Here is an 18,793-nt window from a genome sequence, read left to right on the forward strand (position 1 = left end):
AGGAGTTCACGTCTGTCCTACGCACATCTTGTAACGTCTGCTTCCAACTCACACCCTCAAACACATAGATCCCCTGAACGCAGCTCACTCTCCAGCCCACTTTCCAACTCACACCCTCAAACACATAGATCCCCTGAACGCAGCTCACTCTCCAGATCCCAATCACCTGAATTCTAATCACCTGTTCACACACCTGTATGTCATTATCACACACTATTTAGTTCAGTTCTTTACACCCCGTCACTGTGAGGTATTGTTTGTTTTGTGACACACGTCTGTCTGAGCTCTTTTTTTCCCCGTGATTTACTCCTCCTTTGTATGATAGTTTTTGCCTGCCTCACTAACAACGCCTTTTCCCTGCCTGTACTTTAGCCTATCAGATTTCCTGTTACCATTATTAATGGAGGTTTTGGGTTAGGGTTAGGCTGTGATATTAGTTACCTTTATTAATGGAGGCTTTGGGAGTGCGGTGGGAGGTCCAGGAGGAGGGTTCACACCACCCCACCCTGGTGGCTGCAGCGATCCGGAGAAGGTAGATGGTATCAGGCTGAAGGTCTCCCAGGAGGTACTGGGTGTTGTTCTGGGCCAGCTCCACAGACAAAACCGTGGCGTCTGCAGCCGTGCGGTAGGAGAGGCGGTAGGCCCAGATGTTACCACGGGACAGTTTGGTGGACAGGGGTTGCCACGACACCTGGATGTCTGTAGGGCTGTGGCTGGTCAGACTGAGCTCCGGGGTACGCAAGGGTACTGAGGGAAACAGGAAGAGCGATATCATATACATCATTATATTTTAGTCATTTAACAGATGCTCTTTTCCAAAGCGACTTCCAATCAGTGCATCAACTGAACTGGGTAAAACAATCACACAATCTGTTTAACATCATTACAAGGTAAAAACATTCTTCAGAAGAGCCACTATCTGAAAAATCATGCGAGTGAATATGTATATTCAATATAATAAATAGTAATATAATAATACATCAACTCACATCGTTTACCTGAATATTACCAGAATATTACCTCAATATTACCTCAATATTACCTCAAATGAAGTGAGTTAGTGACAGGAATCATTGAGTCCCTGTCCTCTACTGCTCAATTCAATTCAATTCAAGTATATTTTATTGGTGTGAAGAAAGTATACAAATTTGTACGGCTCTACTCACCGTCCTCCAGAGTGTGTTGACAGACTTGGTCAGACATACGGCTAGCTCCCATCGGCATATAGGCCACAATGTAGAAAGAGTAGTTCCAGGCTGGCTCCAAGTCATCTATGATGTAGCTGGTCGTGTCGTTGCCGATCACTGCCTGATACTCTTCATTGTTTAGTCCTGGAATGCATAGGGAGGAGATGAAAAGCATAGGTTGGATAGGTAATGTTTAAGATGCCTCAAATGTAGGGCTCCCTTTAAAAAAAAAGGAAATACCTCAATGGGACCTGGTTAAATAAATGAGAAATAAAATGAATAAAATAGATATAAAAAAAAAAAAGACCAGAGATCTTCATAACCCTGTGGTGTATAAACAAATTGTATTCACTGTTTGGGTAAACTACCCAGCAAACCAAAAATGGTTCTGTGAACGTTGCTCTCACATTTTGTTTGCGACATATTTTGAGCATACTGTCTTATTACATTACCTGGAAACCTAATTAGAACATTTGGGGAGGTTGTTACAGATGTTGTGCACAACATTATAGTTAATGTTAGGATAACATTCTACGGATATTTCATTTAAAAACATTGTTGGAATGTTTTTTTGGGATGTTATCATCCTAACGTTAGATAAAACCACCACCCTTGAAACAGAACTGGAAAATGGCAACATCATTTTGTAGATAATTGTAATTAACTTGAAGAATTTGTGATCTACAACTTGTAAAAATAGCAAATTAATTAAATATTATAAATAAAATAAAAAAGGTACAATTTTGAAATCGTAGCTCATTTTGGGTAATTTCCCCTAGCAACATTATGAGGTTGTCATGTTAAATCTTGGTTACTTTTGTTACACACGTTCCATTGTCCATGTTTGCAGAAAGAAACGTACGTACCGGACCGGAGGAATCCCAAAATAATGCAATATAAGAAGCTGTTGAAACACGCTAAATAGCAACAACAACAAAAATCTCAGATGCCAGAACAGTATTTTATTTAGTTGTCGGGACCCTTGCATATTTTGAGTGCTGTGTAAGCTAGCAAACGTTGACCTGTCCTTAGTTTGGCTAGCAGGAAAGAGCAATGATGGCCCTTGTAGGCTAAGTAGAGCTGCCCAAAGGGCCTTATATTAACCAATAAGTTCTGTGAGCCAGTGTGCAACAAAAGTAACCAAAGTGTTTTTGATGCTAAATATCATAACTTTTAATAAATATTTTTTTTTTTTTACAAGTCTTGAATCATTCATGCTCATAACACTATCTACATAATGTTGCAGTTCAGTTTTCTGGGTCAGGGAGCAACACATTTTTGGTTGGTGTCCCTTAGACTATTACAGGGAATCTTAGCTAAAGTTCCGGGAATGTTTCTGGTTTGCTGGGGAATCTTTCTGCTAATAGTCTCTCTTGCCCCTCAGATTTTCTGTAAACATTGACCTAATGCAGAGCAGAGTCACATTCCCTGTGACATGTCTTTCCTGCCCACAGGCCTCAAACAGTCCTAACCTGTGAGTTAAAGAAAAACATTTTGTTTACTTTTGTCTGCATCCCCTTTTTAAGAGTGTTTTTTTTTTAGCAACTGTCAGCAATTATTGTTGTTTAAAATGTCAGTTAACTAATGTTTGTAGATTATCTTCAGATTATAAAACATGAGCTGGCGCACACCCAGAAAAATGTGTTTGTGTGGAGGTGCTGACTAATGGCGAATAAACTATAAACTATCAAAATAAAGAAAGTCGCACACTCCATATATAAACTCCCAGGAATTTAATGGGTATTTACCAACATTTCGGCATCACTGTGCCTTCCTCAGGGTCTCCTTGTCTAACATTACAAGTGTTTGGAGGTCTGTTTGGTCTGGAGTAGTAGACCTATTAAGTAAGTCCTATTTCAAAACCATTATATCAGGCTTAAAGAAAATGGTTTCCTGTCCCTTTAAGAGCGAGAGCGGTGTGGTTGAGAAGGTTGAGGGTGGACAATGGCACACCGTGGCTGTTGTTTATTTTTGGAGCGTTGGCCATTCTTCCTGCTTAAACCTTGACCTCACCGTGGCGACAACAGATGGCCTCCAAGGAAAGCTGGTCACACATTAGACTACTAGAACCGTAGAGGTTAGAGCCCTGCCTGCCTCCATAGCCTATTGAGGTGGACTGAACTCCCTTTCACTCCTTTCAATACCTTCATTGTGAAGGTCAACAAGTTCAATCAAAATTCGCAACACTTCTCTGTGACCTTTGGCGCCTGTAATCTATTGGTACCAAATAAAACATATTTTAAATTAAATTATTTTCTGGACAGAAAAGATAAATGTATGAAGAAAAGAAAAACTTTTCCACACCTCTGTTATTCTCGCCAGTGATTTCTTTAGAGCGCCCACATATCAAACAATATTTGAATTGTCATCATGTTTTAACCAGAAAGTCCCTTGAGATAAATCATCTCTTTTCCTAGAGAGATCAGATAGCTGTGACTTGTGGACATTCCTTTTGTCATCTATCCTTGTAACCCTACATGCTAATTTCTCCCTCTCCCTGTCTTTACTCCTGCCTTCAGCCTTCATGTAGGGTACAGAGTATGTGATGACTTAGTCAGCATTATACAGATGTAGGATGTAGAGGTCGACCGATTAATCGGAATGGCCGATTAATTAGGGCCGATTTCAAGTTTTCATAACAATCGGTAATCGGGTATTTCTGGCCACCAATTTGTTAAATTAAAAAAATAAAAAAATAATATTTTTTTTAACTAGGCAAGTCAGTTAAGAACACATTCTTATTTACAATGACGGCCTACCAGGGAACGGTGGGTTAACTGCCTTGTTCAGGGGCAGAACGACAGATTTTTACCTTGTCAGCTTGGGGAGTCAATCTTGCAACCTTATGGTTAACTAGTCAAACGCTCTAACCACCTGCTTTACATTGCACTCCACGAGGAGCCTGCCTGTTACGCGAATGCAGTAGGAAGCCAAGGTAAGTTGCTAGCTAGTATTAAACTTATCTTATAAAAATCAATCAATCAATCATAATCACTAGTTAACTACACATGGTTGATGATATTACTAGTTTATCTAGCCTGTCCTGCATTCCATATAATCAATGCGGTGCGCATTCGCGAAAAAGGACTGTCGTTGCTCCAATGTGTACCTAACCATAAACATCAATGTCTTTCTTAAAATCAATACACAAGTATATATTTTTAAACCTGCATATTTAGTTAATATTGCCTGCTAACATGAATTTCTTTTAACTAGGGAAAATGTGTCACCTCTGCAACAGAGTCAGGGTATATGCAGCAGTTTGGGCCGCCTGGCTCATTGCGAACTGTGTGAAGACTATTTCTTCCTAACAAAGACAGCCGCCTTCGCCAAACGGGGGATGATTTAACAAAAGCACATTTGCGAAAAAAGCACAATCGTTGCACGACTGTACCTAACCATAAACATCAATGCCTTTCTTAAAATCAATACACAGAAGTATATATTTTTAAACCTGCATATTTAGCTAAAAGAAATCCAGGTTAGCAGGCAATATTAACCAGGTGAAATTGTGTCAGTTCTCTTGCGTTCATTGCACACAGAGTCAGGGTATATGCAACAGTTTGGGCCGCCTGGCTTGTTCCGAACTAATTTGCCAGAATTTTACGTAATTATGACATAAGATTGAAGGTTGTGCAATGTAACAGGAATATTTAGACTTATGGATGCCACCCGTTAGATAAAATACGGAACGGTTCCGTATTTCACAGAAAAAATAAACGTTTTGTTTTCGAGATGATAGTTTCCGGATTCGACCATATTAATGAACTAAGGCTCGTATTTCTGTGTGTTTATTATATTACAATTAAGTCTATGATTTGATATTTGATAGAGCAGTCTGACTGAGCGGTGGTAGGCAGCAGCAGGCTCGTAAGCATTCATTCAAACATCACTTTCGTGCGTTTTGCCAGCAGCCCTTCGCAATTCTTCAAGCATTGCGCTGTTTATGACTTCAAGCCTATCAACTCCCAAGATTAGGCTGGTGTAACCGATGTGAAATGGCTAGCTAGTTAGCGGGGTGCGCGCTAATAGCGTTTCAAACGTCACTCGCTCTGAGACTTGGAGTAGTTGTTCCCCTTGCTCTACATGGGTAACGCTGCTTCGAGGGTGGCTGTTGTCGATGTGTTCCTGGTTCAAGCCCAGGTAGGAGCGAGGAGAGGGACGGAAGGTATACTGTTACGCTGGCAATACTAAAGTGCCTATAAGAACATCCAATAGTCAAAGGTATATGAAATACAAATCGTATAGAGAGAAATAGTCCTATAATTCCTAAAATAACTACAACCTAAAACTTCTTACCTGGGAATATTGAAGACTCATGTTAAAAGGAACCACCAGCTTTCATATGTTCTCATGTTCTGAAAGAGGCACTTAACGTTAGCTTTCTTATATGGCGCATATTGCACTTTTACTTTCTTCTCCAACACTTTGTTTTTGCATTATTTAAACCAAATTGAACATGTTTCATTATTTATTTGAGGCTAAATTGATAGTATTTATGTATTATATTAAGTTAAAATAAGTGTTAATTCAGTATTGTTGTAATTGTCATTATTACAAATAAATATATAAATAAATAAAAATCGGCAGATTAATCGGTATCGGCTTTTTTGGTCCTCCAATAATTGGTATCGGCGTTGAAAAATCATAATCGGTCGACCTCTAGTAGGATCTTAATTTGATCACTATTTTGTTGCTGAGAATTTTCCTGCACGGCAGGAAATGCAAACTTGCAATGTTTTTGAGGGTTAAAAAGGCTTCTAAAGTTTGTAATTTCCACTTTGAAACTTCAGACTTGATTTGCCCTAACGAAACATTTATCAACCCTGACCAAAATGTCCATTAGAATCCACATAATAATAATTCTTGTTGCTGCAGGATTATTTTCCTGCTGTAGCAAACTTGCTCAAATTAAGACCCTACATCTGTAATAGGACATTATATAGGCTCATACACTCTTATAACAAATAATTTACCCTCAGCCTTCATGTAGTGTACAGAGTAAGCAATGACTTTATCAGCGTTGTAGACGGGTCTGTCCCAGGCCAGTAGGATGGCTGAGGAGGAGATGGTTTCAGCGTGGATGTTCCTGGGCGCGCTGGGCCGGTCCTCAGACATCACCACGATGAGGCGTGCCAGGGACAGAACACTGCCCTGCTCATTCTCCGCCACACACTGGTAGATGGCATCATCCTCCGGGGTGATCTGAGTGATAACCAGTTTACTGTGGATGGAAACACAGACTTAGTGAACATCGAGTACAATCAGGAAATGGGGGGGTGGGGATTTTTTTTCTCCCAATGCCCCTTTATACAGTTTTTATTATGTATACATTGTGATTAGGTTTCCTCAAATTTATTGTAGGGCACTATTACTACAATCTGTTCTTGTTATACTGAAACTGTGAAGTTTTCTGATCCAAAAGAAAATGAAATAGCTAAATCTATTTTGATTTGTTTAGGGATAAGTGGTGAATTGTCTAATAAGTTTAATAAGGTGGAATAAGTTAAGGTTCTACCTGTTGTACATCTTGATCCTGCCGTTCAGGTGTACCTCCTCTCCATTTTTCAGCCAGGTGATGCGAGGTGGGGGCACACCCTGAGCCTGGCACATGAAACGGGCAGTGCCAGCCCTGGGACGAGTCTGGCTCTCTGGCCTCTCCACCATGGATGGAGGCTCTGGAGGGACATAACAACGGGTAGATGAGGTTAGTTTCCCTCTTTAACAGGTAGATGAGGTTAGTTTCCCCTCTTTAACTGGTAGATGAGGTTAGTTTCCCCTCTTTAACAGGTAGATAAGGTTAGTTTCCCTCTTTAACTGGTAGATGAGGTTAGTTCCCCTCTTTAACTGGTAGATGAGGTTAGTTTCCCTCTTTAACAGGTAGATGAGGTTAGTTTCCCCTCTTTAACTGGTAGATGAGGTTAGTTTCCCTCTTTAACTGGTAGATGAGGTTAGTTTCCCCCTTTAACAGTTAGATGAGGTTAGTTTCCCTCTTTAACAGGTAGATGAGGTTAGTTTCCCCTCTTTAACGGGTAGATGAGGTTAGTTTCCCCTCTAACAGGTAGATGAGGTTAGTTTCCCTCTTTAACTGGTAGATGAGGTTAGTTTCCCCTCTTTAACAGGTAGATGAGGTTAGTTTCCCTCTTTAACTGGTAGATGAGGTTAGTTCCCCTCTTTAACTGGTAGATGAGGTTAGTTTCCCTCTTTAACTGGTAGATGAGGTTAGTTTCCCCCATTAACTGGTAGATGAGGTTAGTTTCCCTCTTTAACAGGTAGATGAGGTTAGTTTCCCTCTTTAACAGGTAGATGAGGTTAGTTTCCCTCTTTAACTGGTAGATGAGGTTAGTTTCCCTCTTTAACGGGTAGATGAGGTTAGTTTCCCTCTTTAACAGGTAGAGGAGGTTAGTTTCCCCTCTTTAACTGGTAGAGGAGGTTAGTTTCCCCCTTTACGTTATAAAGCTCTTTGAGCGTCTGAAAAAACACTATTCAATTCCATCCAAAACATACACGGATGATGGTTGAGGTCAAAGATAATATAACAGTTCTCTACATCTCTCCAGTTCTCTACATTGTTGTCTGAAATAACATATATTGGAGCAATGAATAAGGGCATACGATTCTGGAATCCGAGACATAGATTTAAGCCAGTCCTAGACAACAAAAAAAAACACTTTCAATGAAGATTATCGACTGAGCAGGCTTATTCTGTTGTGCAGGAAGGAAATGTACCCAAGTATTGTACCCACCTAGCACGGTGAGGTTGGCAGCAGCGATGGTGTAGTTGCGTGTTCCTGGTGTGGTGGCTCTACAGAGGTAGACTCCACTATGCCGAGGCTTCAAATTACTGATCAAGAGGTTCCCACTGATGACAAAACACATCAAACTTGACACATTTTGAAAAACACTTTTACCGTTAAAACAAACTTTTACCGTTAAAACAAACACCGTAGTGAAACAAAAGAACATAAAAAAAAACAACAGATGTCTTAAATAATAGGAATACAACCACTGATTAAAGTCCAAGCTAAATAGGACGTTCATTAAGGTATAGTCAGCCACGAACAAAGTACAAACATCCATGGTGTATTTCTGTCTTACCTGCCCAGCACCCTGGCATTGTACACGTCAATGGGTTTACTGTCGGCTCGACTCCAGGATATGACGGGTCTGGGGTTTCCTGTAGCAATACACTCCAGAACCACAGTGTGGTGGAGGGACACCGTCATATTCTGGGGGCCCGCTATGATCCGGGGCCTCTGACGGGGCTTAGGGCCAACACCTGAAACAGATAAGAAGACCAAGACACATGTCAAGTAAGCATTAAAGCAATAAACAACGTTTCTATGTACATTTAATAGAAATATACCGGGAAATGGAGGGGTGATACAGCTGTCAATAGGAGAAATAAACAGATTGCTTCCTTTATTGAATAAATGTGGTGTTGACAGTTTATTCTCAATCACCTGGTTTGATAACGGTGAGCGTTGCCTCGCTGCTCTTGACGCAGTTGCCGATGTTGGTGGCCACACAGCGGAACTTCCCAGCATCCTCTAGCTGGACGTTGTGGATCTGGAGAACTCCGTTGGGCAGGACTGTGATTCTAGAGAGACATGGTATAGTAAGTGATAGTTAGTACCAGGACCTGATAGAACAGTATAGTGGATGGTGAAGGTCAGGACCTGATAGAACAGTATAATGGATAGTGAAGGTCAGGACCTGATAGAACAGTATAGTGAAGGTCAGGACCTGATAGAACAGTATAATGGATAGTGAAGGTCAGGACCTGATAGAACAGTATAGTGAAGGTCAGGACCTGATAGAACAGTATAATGGATAGTGAAGGTCAGGACCTGATAGAACAGTATAGTGAAGGTCAGGACCTGATAGAACAGTATAATGGATAGTGAAGGTCAGGACCTGATAGAACAGTATAGTGAAGGTCAGGACCTGATTGAACAGTATAATGGTTAGTGAAGGTCAGGACCTGATAGAACAGTATAATGGTTAGTGAAGGTCAGGACCTGATTGAACAGTATAATGGTTAGTGAAGGTCAGGACCTGATAGAACAGTATAATGGTTAGTGAAGGTCAGGACCTGATAGAACAGTATAATGGTTAGTGAAGGTCAGGACCTGATAGAACAGTATAATGGTTAGTGAAGGTCAGGACCTGATTGAACAGTATAATGGTTAGTGAAGGTCAGGACCTGATAGAACAGTATAAACACAAACCCCAAAAAGCGATGAGATTTAAGTAAAATCAAGAGACAAATGCGGTCTTGTATATTGAATTGTATCATAACATAAACAACAGGTAACATATCAATACCATACTAGTATGATTTGAAAAAAATGTAAAAAACTACACAGCTATGAGTAGAATGGCAAATGCTTCCTGACCCCAGCTCGTGTAAGTAAGCATGTTCCAGCTGCAGACCCTAAACATTGCTTGTAGAACCTTTCACATGAAAACACATTTTGCCCCCCGATATTCATATACATTTTAGTCATTTAGCAGACGCTCTTATCCAGAGCGACTTACAGTAGTGAATGCATACATTTCAGACATTTTTCCCCCCCCGTACTGGTCCCCCGTGGGAATCGAACCCACAACCTTGGTGTTGCAAACACCGTTGCAAATACCATGCTCTACCAACTGAGCCACACGGGACCACGGGACTGTACCTGTCTGTCTCCAGCTGTAGTGTGCTTTGGTCTAGCTCCCAGGTCACGCTGGCAGGAGGGTTAGAGGTCACCTGACAGGTGAACCTGGCCACGGAACCCTCAGTCACCTCCAAAAGCACGGGATGCACCACGAACGGTGAGACATCTGGAACACACAATGAAAGACCAATTAGCTACGAGACACAACACACAGTCTGGCCAAAGGAAGCAGTGGTTACTCAACGTAAGACTCAATGTATTTCTACTCAACGTAAGGCTCAATGTATTTCTACCCACGAGGCTCAATGTATTTCTAGCCAACGAGGCTCAATGCATTTCTACCCAACGAGGCTCAATGCATTTCTACCCAACGAGGCTCAATGTATTTCTGCCCAACGAGGCTCAATGTATTTCTACCCAACGAGGCTCAATGTATTTCTACCCAACGAGGCTCAATGTATTTCTGCCCAACGAGGCTCACTGTATTTCTGCCCAACGAGGCTCAATGTATTTCTACCCAACGAGGCTCACTGTATTTCTACCCAACGAGGCTCACTGTATTTCTACCCAACGAGGCTCAATGTATTTCTACCCAATGAGGCTCAATGTATTTCTACCAACGAGGCTCAATGTATTTCTGCCCACGAGGCTCAATGTATTTCTGCCCACGAGGCTCAATGTATTTCTGCCCACGAGGCTCAATGTATTTCTGCCCAACGAGGCTCAATGTATTTCTACCCACGAGGCTCAATGTATTTCTACCCAACGAGGCTCAATGCATTTCTACCAACGAGGCTCAATGTATTTCTACCAACGAGGCTCAATGTATTTCTACCAACGAGGCTCAATGTATTTCTACCAACGAGGCTCAATGCATTTCTACCAACGAGGCTCAATGTATTTCTACCAACGAGGCTCAATGTATTTCTACCAACGAGGCTCAATGTATTTCTGCCCAACGAGGCTCAATGTATTTCTGCCCAACGAGGCTCAATGTATTTCTACCCAACGAGGCTCAATGTATTTCTACCCAACGAGGCTCAATGTATTTCTACCCAACGAGGCTCAATGTATTTCTACCCAACGAGGCTCAATGTATTTCTACCCAACGAAGGCTCAATGTATTTCTACCCAACGAGGCTCAATGTATTTCTGCCCACGAGGCTCAATGTATTTCTGCCCACGAGGCTCAATGTATTTCTACCCAACGAGGCTCAATGCATTTCTACCCAACGATGCTCAATGTATTTCTACCCAACGATGCTCAATGTATTTCTGCCCACGAGGCTCAATGTATTTCTACCAACGAGGCTCAATGTATTTCTACCCAACGAGGCTCAATGTATTTCTACCAACGAGGCTCAATGTATTTCTACCAACGAGGCTCAATGTATTTCTACCCAACGAGGCTCAATGTATTTCTACCAACGATGCTCAATGTATTTCTGCCCACGAGGCTCAATGTATTTCTACCCAACGAGGCTCAATGTATTTCTGCCCAAGAGGCTCAATGTATTTCTGCCCACGAGGCTCAATGTATTTCTGCCCTTAGAACATGGCAGAACTCTAATCTGATGATAGGCAGTCATGTATGTATGTATATAATAACCAGGGAGTTTATGAGTTCTAGATGCAAATTGGTGCAACATATTCAAATGTATTTATTTCCTTAACCATTAAGTCCAGGTGAGGCAGTTAAAAACAAATGACTGGCTGGAAGGGTCTGTAGGCCTAACCATTTAAAACGTTTCTCTGATGAACTTGTTATCAAGTGTTTCACAAAACAACTACATTGATTTCAACAACTTCGCTTGTGAATTTGAATATTCAGCTTTCAATCTAATTGTTTGAAGATACGAGGTCAAGCCTGTCAAATCCTGACGTTGATAAATGTGATCTGAACCCATGAGGGAGTTTGATACATCCCAGCCACCATGATCTTGTCTTTGAGCCAATCAGCTGTGCAGCTGGCCAGCTGGCCGGATCAATAGACCAATCAATAGATCAATGGGAGAATGGCATTGAATGATGATTGGTCATAAATTAACACGAATCAATGGGCTTGCTCTCAGGAGATAAGGCTGTAAGACTGCAGATAGATGAAGAAGGAGGCGGAGGAGGAAGAGGAGAAATATAAATAATAAAAGTATGATAATGATTCATCACAGAGATCTTCAATAACGAACACTAGAATGATCTGTCTGTCTGACAATTGAGTACATAATACAAACCCAATGTGTCATTGGAAACAACAGAAACTAATGTAGTGTCCATTTGAGTCAGGATGGCCGAGTGATGAGCTCAGCCACGTCCTGCAATTAACTATGAATCTTTCCATAAGCATACCCTAAAACTCAACACAAATCCACTGTAAACATATAGGTACCATAGGCAATATGTTTACCCTTAAATATGAGGGTTTTTTAGTGATAACACATCTGACCCTTCCGCCCTCAGTCATAGGACCAGGTCAATACCATGTTAAAGACCCCAGTCACAGGACCAGGTCAATACCATGTTAAAGACCCCAGTCACAGGACCAGATCAATACCATGTTAAGGGCCCCAGTCACAGGACCAGGTCAATACCATGTTAAAGACCCCAGTCACAGGACCAGGTCAATACCATGTTAAAGACCCCAGTCACAGGACCAGGTCAATACCATGTTAAAGACCCCAGTCACAGGACCAGGTCAATACCATGTTAAAGACCCCAGTCACAGGACCAGGTCAATACCATGTTAAAGACCCCAGTCACAGGACCAGGTCAATACCATGTTAAAGACCCCAGTCACAGGACCAGGTTAATACCATGTTAAAGACCCCAGTCACAGGACCAGGTCAATACCATGTTAAAAACCCCAGTCACAGGACCAGGTCAATATCATGTTAAAGACCCCAGTCACAGGACCAGGTCAACACCATGTTAAAGACCCCAGTCACAGGACCAGGTCAACACCATGTTAAAAACCCCAGTCACAGGACCAGGTCAATACCATGTTAAAGACCCCAGTCACAGGACCAGGTCAATACCATGTTAAAGACCCCAGTCACAGGACCAGGTCAATACCATGTTAAAGACCCCAGTCACAGGACCAGGTCAATACCATGTTAAAAACCCCAGTCACAGGACCAGGTCAATACCATGTTAAAGACCCCAGTCACAGGACCAGGTCAATACCATGTTAAAGACCACAGTCACAGGACCAGGTCAATACCATGTTAAAGACCACAGGACCAGGTCAATACCATGTTAAAGACCCCAGTCACAGGACCAGGTCAATACCATGTTAAAGACCCCCAGTCACAGAAAATCAATGACTAGTTTCTCCTATTAAAGTCAACATAAAACTGTTGCTCTAAAGCAGGCTTGAATTAAAGATATTTCATTTACATTTTACATTTTAGTCATTTAGCAGACGCTCTTATCCAAATATTTCCTATTTAATTTTAAGCCTAATAAGGACAACAATATTGAACACAAATAAAAGCTAAACCTAATGTGGAGAAGGTCATCCTTGCCCTGGATTGGATAGAAAAGCAATAAAATGGCTGCCTTCCCCATTGCATATGATAATCAACTAAATATCTTATTAAAAAAATGTTAAGGGCCTCCCGAGTGGTGTAGCGGTCTAAGGTACTGCATCGCAGTGCTTGAGGCATCACTACAGACCTGGGTTCGATCCCAGGCTGTGTCACAACCGGCTGTGACTGGGAGTCCCATAGGGACCCAGCATCGTCCGGGCTAGGGGAGGGTTTGGCCAGGGGGGGCTTTACTTGGCTCATCGCGCTCTAGCGACTCCTTGTGGCGGACCGTGCCTTTGCAAGCTGACTTCGGTCATCAGTTGAACGGTGTTGCCTCCGACACATTATTGGTGCTGCTGGCGTCCGTGTTAAGAAGCGCGGTTTGGCGTGTCATGTTTCGGGGGACGCATGACCTCGACCTTCCCCCTCTCCCCCGAGCACGTTGAGGAGTTGCAGCGATGAGACAAGATTGTAATTGGATCGAAATTGGGAAGAAAAGGGGGGTGTAAAACATCTTGAAAACAATGGTCCTCACCACCCAGAGCAAACTACCCTGGGGCCTGCTAAGATTATCTAAATGCCCACCCATAGATAAGAGGCCAGGCCATCCTCTCTGACGGTGGGTTTCTGCCAGTGGTTGGGGTCAGCCATGTTGAGGGGTGTGGCCTGGGCAGCAGACTACTCCACTAATATGGTCAGCCCAGCCTAGCTTTGTCGTAATCAGCAGATCAATGGACAGGTCAGACTGCACAAAGGTTCCCTTAAAAGAGGTCAGGGTTCAAACCCAGCCTCCCCCTGTCCATCCAATTTCAGCTCAAATTGGGGGAGGGGGGGGGGGGGGGACCCGGTCGGATCGAAGACTGTTATCGGTCTGGTCAGCTATTGTCTACCAAAAAAAAATAAATGGGACATGTTGGGACTTATTTTTTTTTTGTTGTTAGTTGTTTTGTATTAGAATATGAAACAATGTTGCTGCAGTATGACTGGCAAGATGAGGAAGTAGTGTGATGTCATAGAGCATGTGACATCAGCGGTATAACACTGACTGTTATCAAACTGAAATCAGATATAATAATAATAAGCATCACAGAAGTCTTGTAGCTTTCCTTTCCTGAGCGTTTTTTTTGTTTTGTTTTTTTCAGACGTTTTGATAATATAACCTAGTCAACCCGTATGACAGATCGAGCCTAGTCTATACATACGTAGAACAATAGGAGTTGCCCTTGACAATGATAGTGAGTGTGGGAGAGGTCAGCGACTGGAGAGCCACTGAAAGGACCAACGGACTAGTGAAAGGACAGAGGACAGCAGGACAGGGCAACCCCCCCAGGCCCAGCACAGAGCTCAGAGCAGGCCAGGCCAGGCGGTGACATCACAAAGCCTTTCCCATGCAACCTTTGACCTCTCTGGGCCTCTGGGACCGATGGGGAGCGGGCAGAGAGAAAGAGAGATGCCCCTCCTCCAACCCCAGCCTCCATACAGCTGGACAAAACCTTTAACCCTTTAGGGGCCACGCTCATCATTGCCAGATCTAACAACTATTATCAAAACTTACAATAAACTACGAAACATTGATATTGGTGTTGCTTTTGATAAACAAGGAATATGTGAAACTTATAATACCCCCCCCCCATCCCTAAATGATGTCCTACAGGAAAATATTGTAAAAATATCCTTCCCAAAAGATAAACCAGACTAAACTAAAGCCCCTGTGGTTTTGTGTCTAAGAACTGGCCTGGTGATGCTAAATAGACCATAGATCTGGACAGATGTCCTGTCCACTGAGATGTGGACAAACTAATGCCCTGCAACAGAGTCTTTTCTTTAGGGCCAGTCAGGAACCGTCAGGGCCAGTCAGGAACCGTCAGGGACAGTCAGGGCCAGTCAGGGACAGTCAGGGCCAGTCAGGGCCAGTCAGGGCCAGTCAGGGACAGTCAGGGCCAGTCAGGGCCAGTCAGGGACAGTCAGGGACAGTCAGGGCAGGCCAGACAAAGGGCTAAAAGTGACAGACAATCACACAGAGAGAGCACTGGTCTACACTGACAATGAACCAACACAAGAACACGGCAGACTGACTGATCCCATTTTCCAGGAAATTGTGTGTGTGTGTGAAAGTGTGTAGGCCTGTGTGTGTGCGCGTGTGTTTCCATATTACTTTTCCTAAATTACACATATAACCTATTAACCTGAGTATTTAATTATCTTTCAGACTGTCCATCAATACTTAACTGATCTTTCAAAGTTTTTATTTTTATTTTTTTAAACAAGTCTATAACTCCACAAGATACTTTTACCACCAATAAGGAGAGGCCTGTCCACTCCCTGAAACACTGGACAACTTCTAATAACATGGAAACTTTACTGAGGCAAGCTTTAGAGAACTTTTCTCAATAACATGTTTGTGTGCGTCAGTACAAATGTTGTTGTTCTATAGCATTCTACATACAACCTGCAATGATGTGTTTGATATAGCTTTAATAAGCGGTGTATATACACAATGTATGCTTTCCAGTGACACATTGTATTTACCTCATGATCCATACTTACTTGTGATTGTCAGTCGGGATCTTTGGCTTAATATGGCTCCATATCTATTCTGAGAGAGGCATTGATAGAAGCCTTTGTCTGACTCCTCTCCGTCTCTCCTGACCTCGGGTATGTACAGTGATCCGTTGGACAGGATCTGGAGCCGGCCGCTCTCCGTAACCCTGACTCCATTCCTCAGCCATCTGATGGTGATGGGAGGCTGTCCGTGGGCCACGCAGTCCAGGACCACTGGATCCCTGGTTATTACTACAACATCACTGGGTTCTGTGATGAAGGAGAGCTCACTGAAACAAAAAACACCTGGAAATGGAAAAGAGAGGGGACCGTTAATGAGATGGAAGGATGGAGGGATGGATGGAGGGATGGAGGGATGGAGGGAGGGATGGAGGGATGGATGGATGGATGGATGGATGGAGGGATGGATGGAGGGATGGAGGGAGGGATGATGGAGGGATGGATGGATGGAGGGATGGATGGAGGGATGGAGGGATGGATGGAGGGATGGAGGGAGGGATGGAGGGATGGAGGGAGGGATGGAGGGATGGAGGGAGGGATGATGGAGGGATGGATGGATGGAGGGATGGATGGAGGGATGGAGGGATGGAGGGAGGGATGGATGGAGGGATGGAGAGGAAGGCATTGATATGTTAGGCCTGTCCTGTCAGGTATGTGGGACTCTATCGGGCCCTTATGTATTGCACAATACTTGCATGGTTATCATAGCAGTGTATTATAGCAGTGTATAGCTTTTAGTGTAACGTTCTCTACCTATTCATGTATTTCCTGATAAATACATCACAAATAGAAGAAAAAAGAAATAACTCTGATATAGAGCATAGCGTAGTTATTGCTCAGGTTACTTGGTACACAATACAGTGTTGATGAAACCAACAAAAGATACTAAATTGTCAGTTTGAATTGGGAAAAATGAGTTATTTTGAATGCACGGTTCTGGTCCATGCAGGAATTAACAACTGGACACCGGCCAAAACAATCACCGCCACTCAAGTCAGTCACTCTATTCCTCTAAACGTAATGTAATCATAGCATTTTACAAAGGAATATTAACTATTTTTTTCTCCCTTTTATCATTATAAACTATATTTTTCTCGTGCATCCTTTTTTTTTGCCCGGGTATATTATCCACCCGAAAGGTTGTGTCTACAATCTGTGGTCGTCCAGTCTGGTACGGTTTATGTCTGGTCACACACAAACACGGACCTCAAACTCTCTTGCAGTTAGTTGCAAAGAACTACTGACACAGAAAAGATAACAGGAAGAAAACAAATTACTTCACCTGATAGTTGAATAAACAAAACAAAACACAGCAAACAATGCTGGTATAGATTCCTTTTGAAAATCGCCATTTATTCCGATTGTTCTGTCATTCTATAAAGGAGGACCGCCGTTGCCCATCGTGCTGCGAGCCTCCCCAAATGACGCATGACACCGGTGCTGCAACATCTCCAGAGACCGACTCCGGCTGAGAGCCCTCCCTCCTGACGGCGCATGCGCTTCTTCAGCCACGCTTTAATCGAGGGGCGCGTGTAGTTTGTTTCTAAACCTGCAGAATTCCATCTGCCAACAATGTGGGTGTATGTGCAGTATGTGCGGTCATGAAATTTCCTCAGCTGGTGGTTGTCAAGCAAATAAGTGTTGGTCTCACGGTAGCTGACCGTTAATTAACGTAAACACATTTAGTATCTCCCGGCTTCCACACAGCCTACAAGCCACTGATACAGACTTTTGGAACATCTACATTTTATAAAGTCTAATAAATCCATGTAATAAAGCCTACACCTTCCCAATAAATTCATTATTTATTTTAGACAGGTCTAAAGAAACATGCTATGAAAAAAATGTAGTCAGAAGAACAGAATAGCATCCTCTGAGTTGTCGTTATGTTAGGTCCTGATCTGGCTGTGTCATATGGCTGTGGTTCTACACTAGTTCATTTAGCAGGTCCTGATCTGGCTAGGCCATATGGCTGTGGTTCTACACTAGTTCATTTAGCAGGTCCTGATCTGGCTAGGCCATATGGCTGTGGTTCTACACTAGTTCATTTAGCAGGTCCTGATCTGGCTAGGCCATATGGCTGTGGTTCTACACTAGTTCATTTAGCAGGTCCTGATCTGGCTAGGCCATATGGCTGTGGTTCTACACTAGTTCATTTAGCAGACAAGATTTGCTTAGACTTCCATGGTATTATTTTACATTATTTTATAGTATGAAGAATACATTTCAGTAAAGCTGAATAAAATATAAATATTTTCTCCAAATGATTTGATTTGAGGCTATTCTATGTTGAACAGTTAACAAAGAAATAGGTACTCCTATATGCTTAATTTAGAGTTATTAATGTAACTTTAATTGTTTTATAAACGTTGGGCTGCTAAACAGTGCATTCGGAAAGTATTCAGACCCCTTGACTTTTTCCACATTTTATTATGTTACAGCCTTATTCTAAAACAGATTGAATAGTTTTTTTCCTTATCAATCTACACACAATACACCATAATGACATCACAATACCCCATAATGACATCACAATACCCCATAATGACATCACAATACCCCATAATGACAAACCAAAATTCTCCAAAAGTCTCCAAAAAAGGGAAGTTTCTTATGCTGTGCATCATTCACGAGTGATGGGCTAATATTGTCACCCATCACACTATTATTGATTTAATCTTGTCTTTATTTACTCAATAAAATATGTGTGAAATTTGTTTTGATTTAGAATGGACCATTATCATGCACCTGTATCAAAACAGGGCAGCGGATGCACTTAAATATCAAATATGAGGATGCTTTTCCCGTGGTTCATTTTCTTGCCAGCCAGGAAGATAGGCTATACTCCTGTTGTAAA

General features: G+C 42.4%; 1 protein-coding gene across 1 annotated transcript in view; it reads right to left on the reverse strand.

The window, feature by feature from the left end:
* LOC115196645 (protogenin B-like) overlaps positions 1-17,302 on the reverse strand; it is a 36,621-nt gene extending 19,319 nt beyond the window's left edge. The window contains exons 1-10 of the mRNA XM_029757490.1: positions 17,219-17,302; positions 15,922-16,221; positions 9,872-10,016; positions 8,651-8,787; positions 8,286-8,466; positions 7,934-8,049; positions 6,706-6,865; positions 6,164-6,411; positions 1,167-1,331; positions 442-747 (exon numbers count right to left, since the gene is read on the reverse strand). Of these exons, the coding sequence (XP_029613350.1) occupies positions 442-747; positions 1,167-1,331; positions 6,164-6,411; positions 6,706-6,865; positions 7,934-8,049; positions 8,286-8,466; positions 8,651-8,787; positions 9,872-10,016; positions 15,922-16,221; positions 17,219-17,288 (1,828 nt within the window). The 5' untranslated portion in view covers positions 17,289-17,302. The remainder of the gene's footprint in view (positions 1-441; positions 748-1,166; positions 1,332-6,163; positions 6,412-6,705; positions 6,866-7,933; positions 8,050-8,285; positions 8,467-8,650; positions 8,788-9,871; positions 10,017-15,921; positions 16,222-17,218) is intronic.
* Between the last annotated feature and the right edge of the window lie 1,491 nt (positions 17,303-18,793).

The sequence above is a fragment of the Salmo trutta genome, chromosome 7 (genome assembly GCF_901001165.1).
Source record: "Salmo trutta chromosome 7, fSalTru1.1, whole genome shotgun sequence".
Lineage (NCBI taxonomy): Eukaryota > Metazoa > Chordata > Actinopteri > Salmoniformes > Salmonidae > Salmo > Salmo trutta.